Source organism: Acanthochromis polyacanthus, chromosome 14 (assembly GCF_021347895.1).
Source record: "Acanthochromis polyacanthus isolate Apoly-LR-REF ecotype Palm Island chromosome 14, KAUST_Apoly_ChrSc, whole genome shotgun sequence".
Classification (NCBI taxonomy): Eukaryota; Metazoa; Chordata; class Actinopteri; family Pomacentridae; genus Acanthochromis; species Acanthochromis polyacanthus.
The window spans coordinates 5,448,193-5,461,486 of NC_067126.1; the positions used below are offsets into that span (position 1 = coordinate 5,448,193).

The 13,294-nt window shown below is 38.3% G+C and overlaps 1 protein-coding gene across 5 annotated transcripts in view; it reads left to right on the forward strand.

Moving 5' to 3' along the window:
• The window catches only part of gtdc1 (glycosyltransferase-like domain containing 1), a 78,711-nt gene that overhangs the window by 3,095 nt on the left and 62,322 nt on the right, over positions 1-13,294 (forward strand). For all 5 annotated transcript variants that reach the window (XR_007946811.1, XR_007946813.1, XR_007946812.1 and 2 more), the window contains exon 2: positions 9,785-9,975. Coding sequence is in view for 2 of the 5 variants with exons in the window: in XM_051959165.1 (XP_051815125.1) it covers positions 9,785-9,975 (191 nt within the window). In the remaining 3 variants the exon portion in view is untranslated. The remainder of the gene's footprint in view (positions 1-9,784; positions 9,976-13,294) is intronic.

A 13,294-nucleotide genomic window follows, 5' to 3' on the forward strand; every position in this document is an offset into this window, starting at 1 on the left:
TTATTTTAGTAGAAATATGGATCCATTTGCATACATGCACTAACAGGAACTTTATGGAGAGACTATCAACCTTGTCTGAAAATTGTGTGGTTTTTTTTCTGTTTCCAAGTGCCAGTAATTAAAATTTTGGCCTCTGCTGGATCCATGCAATCTTTTAGATCTACTGGAAGCTATTCTGTCTGCATCTTCACAAAATTTCCCAACTGTGGGAGTTTTATTTCTGGAGATAATGAAGCTTTAAAATGGCTTCACAGGATTTTTTGAGGGTCAACATTCCCACATCTGGATACATGTGAAATTGTTAAATTTTTTTGAAAAGATAATTTTGGGCCCTAAGAAAGATTGTTTTATTTTTTGTTTGTTCTCTTTGGTAACTTTAAAGCTTCAACATTAACAACAAATTAATTCTTTATTAATTTTTCCCGTTAAAGGGACTGATCTGTTTTGAAACTATGTATCTGAAACACTTCAATGACTGATGGAGTTCCTCAGGGCTCCGTCCTCGGTCCTCTGAAATTCAACATTAACAAACTCACAGGTGGAAAACAACACCTCTCACTGCGAATATAAAAACCAGTTTTATTACATTTAATGTTATTTTTAAAACCAGAACCATTCACTCAAGGAAAAAGATCAGCAACAGTTTCAATAACTGAGTGGTTATTTCAGCTGTTTTTAAGCAAAACGACCAAAAATTCGCATGTCAATATTTGCTGCTTTTCCTACTTTCCTCCATTTTCAATGACCAATAATTAAAAATGTCTTCTGCTGAAGCCATTTAATCATCTGGATTAGCTGAAGGTTCAACAGTAAAAGAGGTTCAGTGAACAGAAATAGCAGAGAAGCTGGTAAATGTGTTTTTAAATAGACTTTAAACAGTGATTCAGCTCAGCGATGATATTCAGATCTGGATCGTTACATGACTCACGGGTTAAAGTGAAACTACCACACACAATGCGAAGCAGATTTCTAAGGTTTTACTGTTTTTGTTTTTACAGTTTCATTCGCAAATCAGACATTTGTTTTAAAATGTGTCAGACAGATACTGCTCGATGAACCTCATGCATTCGCTTACTGATCAATTAGTTGTCATGTAATAAATTAATTCCACCACTGAGTATTTTTTAATAAAAACAGTCTAAATTCTGTGATTATAGCTTCTTACATGTGAATGTTGTTGATTTTAGATTTATTTTCAGAAACATTTGTTAATAATGCCACATTTAAGATCCTTTTTTAAAAAAAAAAAAATCTTTCCAAGCATTAAATCCTCGATTTAGGCCAATTTAAAGACTAATAATCCAGTTTTCAGTGTCTCTAAGAATTTTCTGAAACTGATATGAAACTTCTGAAACTGAATATTTATGGACAAAACAAGACAGTTGAGGAAACACTGGTCCACATTTTTCATCATTTTCAGATGTTTTAGAGGCGAAACTGAATTTACTGAATCGACTGAATTTATAATATATAATAATCTACTGAATTTCCCTTCGGGGATGAATAAAGTGATTCTATTCTATTCTAAACTGCTGATTGATTAATCCAGAAGATAATCCAATGAAAAATTGTTCCTCCAGAAAACATCCTGGCTTGAAAAAAATCAGTAGTAAATGTAAAAGTAATAGACCAGCAACATTTCAGCATTGAAACGGACTCAGATGTGTTTTCACAAGGGCTAGACTGATTGTTGAGGCTGATATTTGGCATTTTCTGATTATCGGTATCTGCATTTTCATTGAGCAGTTGTTGATAAATGCTCGACTTCAGGTCTGATCAGCCTCGTCTCTCTGTCTGTCATCACTTTGTGGTCTCAGAAGTGTCTCTGAACAACAAACACAAACCAGGAAGTTAGCTTCTCTCACAGTGGCTAATGCTATGCTAACAGCTAGCGGCTAAGTTCGAAGGCAGCCACAGATGAACCTGAAACAGAATCTAGAAAATAACAATAAAGCTTTAAGAGCTGGACCTTAGTGGATAATAAAAGTGATAAATCAATGAAATACTAAGAAAACAGACAAAACAGAACAGAATTTGATGAATCTGAGTCACTTTAGAACCATTTCCAGTCGTTTTGGATGACCTTTTTTTTTAACCATTTTGAAGATTTTTTTGAGTCGGCATGGAAAAGTTTTCATTTTGGAGAATTTTGAATCTCTTTGGAAATGTTTGACCTTTTTTTGTCAGATTTTAAGTCATTTTGGATAATTCTTTAACCATTTTGAAAAAAAGTCACTTTGGAAAGGTTTTATGCAGTTTGACTTAAACCATTTTAAGTAATTTCATCTAATTTCAGGTCATTTTGGAAACATGTCTGTCAGTGGATCCCACATAAACAGAGCAGAGCGTCCTGATTTAATCACTTTTATTTCTGTTTCACAGGATTTGATGAATTTTGAGTCACTGTAAACATTCTGATTCATTTATGTCAAATTTTAAGTCATTTTGGATGGCTTTTTTAAAACCGTTTTAAAAAATTTTTTAGAGTTCATACAGAAACGTTCTTAATCATTTTAGTGAACTTGGAATCACTTTCGAAATGTTTTCACTCAGTTTTGTCAAGACTCAAAGGGAATTTCAAGTTATCTGGAAACATTTTTCTCAGTCTATCCCACATAACAGAGGAGAGCATCCTAACTTAATCACTCCTGTTTCAACTTTACAGAATTTGGAGAATTCGAAGTCATTTTTGTCAAATTTTGTTTGCTTTGGATGTTTTTTTTAAATCATTTTGAAGATTTTTTGAGTTACTTTGGAGAATTTTTTAACACTTTTGGAGAATTTGGAATCACTTTTGAAGTGTTTTGAGTCATTTTTGTCAGCCTGTACCTCGTTTTGGATGATTCTTTCAAAATTTTGGAGAAAAATCTGACTTGAAAAGAGAATTCAAGTCATTTCGTAAAATTTTAATCCATTTTGGAAACATTTTTGTCAGATAATCCCACATAAACAGAGGAGAGCATCATAATTTAATCACTCCTGTTTCTATTTTAAAGAATTTAGAGATTTCTGGGTCAGTCTGGATGCATTTTGAGTCCTTTATGTTGAGTTTTAAGTCATTTTGGACAACTTTTAACAATTCTTAAGATTTTTGAGTGTATGGAAACGTTCTGAATCGTTTTAGAGAATTTAGAATCACTTTAGAAATGTTTTGACTCAGTTTTGTCAGATTTTGGACAATTCTTAAACCGTTTTGGAAAAAACCTGTCTCGAAATGCCATTTTGGAAACATTTTTGTCATTGGATCCTACATAAAAAGAGGTTAATGTCTTAATTTAATCACTCCTGTTTGTTTTTTACATCTTCAGTTCTAGTCTCCTTTTTTAATAAAGAAGTCTAGTTCTGAATGACATCATCTTTCTATCACATGCTGTTGGGTCCAGATACTTGTTATCGGTCTTTCTTAATGATCAGTAATCAGTCCATCAGTTTTCACTTCTGTCCTCTACAGTTAAACTTCAGCCTGGTTTCAGTTTAATGCGTGTCTGAAGCAGCTTGTCGCTGACGGTGTCACAGTCAGAGTGAAAACTGTCTTCAAACGGGCTGAACACGGAGGGACTGAAGCTGAGTCATCCCTCAACTCCTTCATGTCACAACAAAGGTTTCTGTCGAGGACTCTGCTGAGGAATGGTCCTGAGCTCAGTTGCCGGGACTCTTTTTTTTCTGGCTGATGTTTGTGGACGCCGTTTCTGCAGCTGTTTGCAGATGTGCGCCGGTCGAGGCCGAGCATGTTTTCAGCTTAAAGTGAAGTCATCGGGACGTCACCCGGCAGCAGGCTCGCCCACAATCGATGACAAACGGCCTTTCCAGAGCTTCCACCACCGAGCGGCTGAGTTTCCAGGCGCTGACTCAGCCGCTGCAGCTGCCGGGGGGATTCCCTCTGACATTAACCCTTTGTTTCATGTGTGTCGGCAGCTTCCAGACCGAGGCGGTGGAGGAAAGGTGTCTAGGTGAGATGAGTCTGAGCTGGAATCCCCCGCCGGGGTTCACAGGGACTCTCTGATTGAAGGTGGAATGATCGATTTCACGTTGACTAACAGGCTTCCAGTCAGAGCGATCAATAATCAGGTTTCCACCGGCGTTCGTGTCCTCAACGCCTGTCCCGCCTCCGCCTTCATTCTCTGCTTTCTGAGCTTCACACTTCAGTTCCTTTTATTTTAAATTTAGTAACCGCTTTTATCGTTACGTCAGTGTTACTGGACCATTTCTGACTGGAGTTTTTATAGATTATAGAACATTTTTTAGATTTGATCAACTTTTACTGTACGTATTTGAACAGTTTTTTCATTTTCGACTTATTTTTATAGGTTATGGAACATTTTTAAAAAATAATTTATCAACTTTTGTTTGTATTTTGTTCAACAGTTTTATTATTTTTGACTCTTCACATATATATTTGACTTTCTGACATTTGCTTTTAGATACTTAAACTGTTTTTTTTAATTATTTGGGAATTTTGATTATTTACTCATATGAGATGCAGATTATTATTTCTTTCAACATTTTCTAAAGTTTTTTTCCCACTAGATTTTATATACACAGTGGGCCAGCAGTATGCTTACAGCTGTTTCACTGTGTGCTCACTGCTGCTGGGGTCTCTTACCAGGTCATCATTGTAAATGAGAAATTGTTGTCAACTGATCTACCTGGTAAAATAATGAATAAATAATTTAAAAAAAAAATGTCTTTCATGTTTTAGATCTAATTTATCCAAACCAGTATTCGATGTCCCTTATTCATGTTTTGGAAACATGAATAAGTATTCCAATTTTGATTTAGATTTTCATGTTTTTACGTTTTTTTGACACGGATCGTGAGCAATAGCAAACAAATGAAATCAAGTGGAAAGTGGGCAATAACGCAGTATTGGAAGTGTGAAAATGTGGAGCGGGGCGCACATGGCAGTTTATCGTATAAGAAATAAATTTGAAGTGGTTCATTTACTGAAATCTGCTCGTGCATACCTCCTAAGAGTAAGCCTGAAAGTGACATCCCATCAAGCACCCAGGCAGCAGGTCAGAGAGTCAGAGGAGTTTCGTCTTGGAAAATAGGGCAGCGATTCACCGGAGAAAAATTATTAGCTTACAATGTATTTTACAAGTTAAATAGACATTCTCTAAATACTGATGACAGCTAATGTTACGTAACATATCGGTAACTTCAGTTAATTGGGCCTGATGCTAATTCAGTGTTGCTAACGAGAGTTAGAGTCCCTATGTTATCAGAGTAGCGACAACTGGGGATTTAAAGCCATTTTGTTTCCATTCACTCAATATGGGACGCGCAGCGCGAGCTGCACATTCACGAAAGCTAGCTATTTGTGGATTGTTTACTGATTTCAAGACATGTTTTGGACAAAATATTTTACTGGCTTGTTTTGTCTGGATGTCCAAGGTTGGATTATGGCCGGTTTTTGTGGAATATTTTTATCTGTGACTAGTTTTGAGGATTCAAAGGTGAATTTTGCTGTTTACGTTATTTGTTGGACAAATGTGTTTATATTACCCGCTGTGGTAATCACATCTGAAAGTGGTTTATACCGGCGGATTCGTGAGAATTTAAGCTTTCCATGGGTGTATAATGTTTCTATCATCGAGTTTGAAACTTCGGTCAATTTCGCAAAATACGTTTGCACATATGGTTCGCTGAAGTTTAACGGGGTTCATGCATCTCCATGCATGAAAATGGTCAAAGTCAAAATAACCACAACTGCCTAAAATCACATCAAACTTTTCTATCTGTCATTCACCCATACATCATAACATGAAAGTACATACATGGGACTAACCTGGCACAAAAACGATGAAGTCGGTTTCCATCCCACTCTCTGGACTTTATTTTCCCAGTTTCCTTCTTTCACGACTCCTGGGAAATCTAAACATGTGGAATCCCTTCTCCGATCGATTTGTGCACCCAAAGGCACAACAGCCCGTCATTTTTCAGGTATTTAGGAAGCAAAAAAGGACCTAGAATTACTCTCTGCTGTGTAAACAACGTTAAAAGGAAAACCCCGCGTTCATGAATAGGAAACAAAATGGCGCCTATAGATCACGTGACCAAAATTTTTTGGACCTGTCATGTCGATACTCTGATAATATAGGGACTCTAACGAGAGTAAGCTAATTGATAGCATTAAGCTGATATCTACATTAGAGCTGGACCCGAATATCCGAGTATCCAAATATTCGGTCGAGACGATGGTATCCGAATTAATTTCGAGATCCGATTATTCGCCCCACCCACACCGGCTCTGTCCTCTGTTTACTTACCGCGTCAGACGTTACAGAGCTGACCGGACCGAATATTCGGATATTCGTCATTTATAGGGGCCGAATATCCGGAGTCCAGAAACTGCTATTCGGCCCAACCCTAATCTACACTCCATGTCACTTGTTAAAAATTATTATGATGAATTAAATCCACTTTATTATATTTTATTATTATATTAAAACCACTCAGAGCAAAAGACAGGCACTAAAAACTGGATTTTTCTTCAAAGAAAGATTTGAATTAAATGTTTTTTTCTTTTCTTGACTTCTGTCGACTGTAGTTGCGTATTTATTCCTATTATCTGCCCGAGTCAGCTCAGTTCCTGAATTTTATTTTCATATTCATCGTCATTTTGTTGTTGATGAATTGTTTGATTTATTTTTCTCTTCATCATTTAGTTTTCTTCATATAATTTCAGCTTTTAGATTCATTTTTGTTTTTTTATATTGTCTATATTTCCCTACTTTTACAATTTAATAATTTCATTCAAGTTTTTCTTTGTGCCTTTTTTGTTTTCAACCGTTATTTTGTCAGTTTTTTAAATGCAAAATTTCCCCTTGTATTATTTCCTTTCGTCAATTGTAATCATTTTAGAATTCTTTTTTTGTTAGTTAATTCTCATTTCATTTAGGTGATTCTTTTGTGGCTACCTGCTGTGTGGATTTTTGTCATATATTATGTGTGTGGGAAGGTTTTGCTCAATAATGGATCAATAAGAGTTGGAACTTATGCACAACAGTTTTAATATAATGCTTATTTTTCCATCAGTTTTTTCTCGATATTTATTCTGCCGATTCCCAACCTGTGGCCTCTGAAAAGGTGCCCTGATCGTTGACAAAAGAGAAGATGATTTTCTGACTTTTAACAAACTAAATGAATAACTTCTGACACTGTGAGCTCTCTAAACATTAATCTGAGGAGTAAAAACCACGAAACCACTGAACCTGAACCTCCCGTTTTAAAGGGCAGAAGGTCAGACAGCAGAGAGTTAATCAGCCTCCCTCCCCCTCTGACACATTTTCATATTTCACATTATTTGGACGCATTCGGGAAATAGATTGGACCCGTTTTTAGCACAATGGCCGACATTGTGCTTCTGTTTCCAATCAGATTTTTATTTTGGGCGCATTTGCATTTAACCTCTGCTGAACCGGCTCGGTGGTATCTTTCCTCCGGCTGCAGAAACTCAGTTGAGAGCAGATTGCACAGCTCATTTCCGTCTCCAGATATGAGTGGCGTTCGAGCTGCAGGGAGCAGATATTGACTGATTGAGCCGTCTGTGGGCGAGCTGAGTGCTGCTGCAGCTACATTAGCTCCCATTGTGGGCAGCTAAATGGAGGGCGGACTGGAAATCGCTGGGAGGGAATTCAGTGGAAGGACAGTAAGCCGTCCACTTCCTGCCGCTCGCTGCGTAAACCTCCCGGCATCATAATGGACTTCTATCAGGACACATTGTGCTGCAAATAGATGGATATTACTGCGTTATTGTTGTGGTTTGTTGCTGCAAAGTTAACTTTTGGCAGCCGCGATCAGCGTCAACAATAGTTTTTCATTTACTGCCTAAAAGACGGAGCGTCGGGAAGATCGGCTCAGTCGTCTATCCCAGCCTCGGTGGATTTAGAGTCCAACACATGGTGCAGACTTTAACAGTTCTCTGCAGTAAAGTGTGATTCCTCTCACTTTGGAAAATGTTGTGGAAATCATTAGAGTAATTAGCAGGTTTAGGAGTGGAAATACTGCAGGAGGAGCGAGTTCTCCTTCATCCTCAGTCTGGCTTCTAATCATAATTAACCATATTAAAGGCTTTAACTGTTCACCGTTGTGACGCAGTAAAAACTCACATCTGACACTGAATTATTTTATTGACTTCAAAAAAAAAAAAACTGTTTTCAGACGTTTTTGTTCCCTTCAGGATGTAGCTGGTCCATCATCAGGTGAACATGTGTCTGAAACTTTGGTTTATGGCCAGACAGACAAACATTACTGTGTAAAATTCGTGCGTACAACACTCGCACACATAACGCTCATATGCGTAATGCTCATTGATCTGATATTTCTACATTTAATGCTAATACAAGCAATATTCATCCACATAATGTTCATAGATGTAATAGTCATGCATATATTATTCGTAGACGTGATATTCATACAGGTAATAATTGTTGATATAATCTTCTACTATCTTTATAGTAGACGTAAAGCTCATACAAGTGATTTTCATAAAGATAATGCTCATAATTTATATTCATGTGTATTCTAATTGTAGTACTGTTTGTAGACAGGGATAATACATGTATTATTCATAGACATATTTGTTGACAAAGTGTTCGTGCACGTAACGTTCATACGTGTGGAGATAATGCTCACAATTTCTATCCATACATGTACTGTAATTGTTGTAATATTTATATTATTTGTAGACATAGGGATAGTACATGCAATACATGTATTATTCGTAGAAGTGATATTCACGTTCATAATTGTTGACGTGTTCATGCACGTAATCTTCACACATGTTCATAGACACAACACTCGTACACGTGAATTTCGTAAAGATAGTGCTCATACTGTATTATTTGTACTACTTGTAATATAAGGATGGTGCATGTAATAGGCATACATGTATTATTCGTTGACGTCATATTCATACATGTAATATTTGATGTAATGTTCAAACGTGTCAGTAAACATGACGCTCGTGCATGTGATTTTTGCCGACATAGTGCTCATATCTTATATTCAAACTTGTATTCTAATTGTTGTAATATTTGTAGACAGGGATAGTACATATATAATACGCATTCATGTATTATTCGTAGATGTGATATTCACATTTGTAGTATTTGTTGACTTAATGTTCATGCACATAATGTTCAGAAGTGTTAGTAGACACACACTCGTACATGTGATTTTCGCAAAGATAATGCTCATAATTTCATACATGTATTCTAATTATTGTACTATTTGTAGACAGGGATAGTACATGTAATACGCATTCATGTATTATTCGTAGATGTGATATTCACACGTAATATTTGGACACACAATGCTCACACATAACATTTCTAGATGTAGCTTGTATACATGTAATACAACATCCATACATGTACCATGTGTAGATGTAACACTTGCACACAACGCTCATACATGTCAAATTTATACATGTACTATCTGTAGATATATAATGATTGTCAGCACTCCTACATGTTATGTTCACAGCTGTAAGAATGTCGCACAAAAATTCCTACATGTAGTGCTCATACACTTCGGTAGATATGAGACAAAGGCATAAACTGAAAAATGTACATATATAATGTCCGTATATGTAACTCGTGAAGATGTATAGTTGAGTCTCGTACACCTGAAATTCATACATCATGTTTTTAGACGTAGTACTCATAGATGTCTGAATCAATAATGTTCAAGCTTGTGATGTTGTATGATGAACCTGTAGCATCCTTCCACCTAATCAATAAGATCAATAAGATGATATTGGCTCTCCTGTCTCCATCAGGTCAGTCCTTCGCTCAGCGTTTTACTGGTGGAGGCATTCTACGGCGGCTCTCACAAACAGCTGATCGACCTGCTGAAGGAAAATATCGACGGCTGCTGTGTCTTCACGCTTCCCGCCAAGAAATGGCACTGGAGGGCGAGAACAGCGGCGCTCCACTTCAGCCAGACCATCCCCAGCTGTCCATCGTACAGGTGAGACTCACACAGATGACATCACACAGATGAGACTCACACAGATGACATCACACAGGTGAGACTCATGCAGGTGACATCACACAGGTGACATCGCACAGGTGACCTTTCAGCTGAATGCTCAACACAAGGGCTAAAGGCTTTTTGCAAAATACAGTTTATTAACACCATCAGAATATAATTGTCACACAAGCAAGGACAGCATGAAACTTTTAAATATTAGCCTGAACCATATTTTATAGCGTAATTGATCCCTTAAATCTATTTAAGTTGAAGTAAAACTGAATTTCCGCAGTTATTCTCAGTATTTAATAATCACACCTTCTGTATCCTGAATTTCATGCTAGTTCTGATTTAAAATTAAATGTTCAGTACTTCGCAGAGCATTTACCATTTGTAAAATATAAAGCTAATGCATGTATCATTCGCAGGCGTAATATCCGTGCATGTACTATTTGTGGACAGTGTTTGTAGCTCTAATATACGTAGTGTTAATATACATAACACCTGTACAGTTCATAAAGGTGATGCTTACATGTGTTATTTGTACACATGAAGTTCATGAATATATTATTCATATACATGTTTGCAAAAGTATTACTCGAATATGTGATGTTTGTACATTTAACACTCGTATGCGTAACGTTTGTGCATGTGGTAATTAGGGATGTGCGTGACTAGTCGTTTAATCGTTTAACCGCCTACTCATTTATTGAACGTTTAGTATTTTACTAGTCGGTTAAACGCTAGTGTGCAGCTTAAAGGGGTTATTTAAGACATAATATTGGATAATAATATTAATATCTAAGTTGATGAAGAATCCCTCCTGTAAGTGGAAATGTGTCTATAGAAACGAGTCAAAGCCCTTTTACATTAGCTAGCTTAGAGAACGTTAGCACGTTTGCTAAATTAGCATAATATGAAGCCTAAAGTGGTTTTAACGCCACGAGGTTCTGTGTGGAAAAATATTATATACTAATACGTACAAAGAGAAACAGACTTACTGGTGTTTTCGAAGTCCCAGGGCCGGGATTGGGAGTCAAATTCGGCCCGGGACTTTTTGGACCAGACCGGCCCACCTGTGCAATCCACTCGAATCCCCCGACCCGACCCCCCCCCCCCCAGCTCATAGAGTTGATTACAATTCAGACCATAAAAAATCCTTTTTCAAACATTTTACCTGTCAAACACACATTAAGACCATCGAGAAAAAACTATGATATGCAGATGGAAGAATATAAATCACATTTGAATATTTTGGCAGCTTAACAAATAAAAATAATATATTTTTTTTGCCTTTTTATTGTGATAGTCGCAGTGAAGAGGGACAGGAGATGGGGAGAAAAGTAGGGGGATGACATGCAGCAAAGGGCCGCAGGCAGGAATCGAACCCAAGCCGCTGCGTTGGATTCTAGCCCCTATACATGGGTCGCCTAGCCTAGCCGCGCTAGACAACCCACGGCAACGAATTTAATTCTCTGCCAGGGAGGGTCAAGTTACCCTCCATAAGGCTCGAGGCTGGATTCTCCTAAAACTGGCCGGACCATGAAGTGTAGAGTCAGAAGGCGGGCGTAACGAAGTGACGACAGAGGCGTGACGATTCTGACAGAAACAACCGGCGCACAATAAATAGTTATCTTTCGATTCGGCTTTGGCCACAGCCCTTAAAGATTTGAAGCTAAAATTCAACTTGAAAGATAAACAAAGGACAGCACTGAAGTGTTTCATTGAGAAGAAAGACGTATTTGGACTTATGCCGACGGGATATGGCAAATCCTTAATATACCAGTTGGCTCCGCGGCTCCGCTGGTTGGGAAGCTAATGGGACTAGCCACAATCCGCCAGTGCTCTCGGAACTACGTCAGCCTATTCGTTGCGTTGATTGGTTGTACACCTACCCAATTGCTGCAGAGGGATTTGATAGACAACCTTTTAGCCCGCCTCCCTCCCTGTCGAGCTTCCCTAGACCCTTGTGCCGTCAGAAACATGGGATCTAGCATGGCTAGGCTATGGGTCGCCTGCTTAACCCTATAAGCTATACGGGCGTCGGGTGCCCAATAATCAAAATTATTTAATAAATACCAGCGTACCGGCCCATGTGTGGACCGGCCCTTCGGTCAAACGACCGAATGACATAACGTTCAATCCGCCCCTGAGGTGAACTCTGATCCATGCTTGGGCAAACGAAAATGGCGTTAGCCAGCACAGGGCAATCTGCTCCTGTCCCCTTTCCTCAAAACCAAGAAGCGCGTTCTCGCGCTATAAGCCCCGCCCCCTTAGCCCCCGCCCCTCACGTGAAAACACTGCCAGTAAGATTGAAAGTTCAATGTTTGTATTTTCGCTTTGAATTCAACATTTTTCAATGCCAAAACTTACTGTCAGCATTATGGCTCCATACTCCAGTATGTGCTGCTCGTGGACTGTCATGGCCCACCGACCCGCTGCCGTTACGCACAGACGCAGCGGCACTTTCTGTCTCAGTGGACGACTGAACATCTTCATCAGAGGGTGAATATTCCTCTTCAGAATATGAGTAAGCCATTACTTGACAAAGTACTTTGTCAGCGTTGACCAGACCTCTCGGTACGGTGAGTTTTCTCACTCTAAAATGTGCCGTCTTGCGCTCTGATACGCTCCGACGGGAGAGTTGTCTCCTCGGTTTTCAAACTCTGTAAACTCCAAAACTTTGAATGAAAACATGCCCACAACTGATGCTCAGATTGAAGTTCCAGATGTCCGCCATCTCCTGGTGTACAGTACATGAGGCACACGAGGCAGTATATTTGAAGCTATGGCTTATGTTCAGCAATGTTGCTTGTCGCAATATTGCGACTTTGGCGCTTAAAGGGTTAAATTGCAAGTTTTCCGATCCGCCTGTCGCCAATAAAATTAGCGACTAGTTGGTTCGAAAATTAGTCGAAATTCCCATCCCTAGTGGTAATCATAGTTTGTAGTGCTCATGCACATATTCATCGATGTAATGTTCGTGCACATGCTATTAATGCATGGGGTTTTTGTGTTTGTAATATACATTTACGTAATGCTAATCGACGTAACATTTGTAGATTTATTATTTGTGTACGTAACGTTTGTGCATGCCATATTCATAGAGTAGTGCGAATGAATTTATTTGTGGATGTAATGTTCATGCACGTCCTATTCTTACATGTAATGTTTGTTGTTTTTATATTCATGTTCATAGATGTAGCGCGTGTACGTGTGTTAGTGGTGTTTCACGTTTGCACATGTAGTGTTCAGATTCGTGTACGGGATGTTTGTGGATGTAGTACTTGCAGTTGTAATAGTCATGAATGTATGA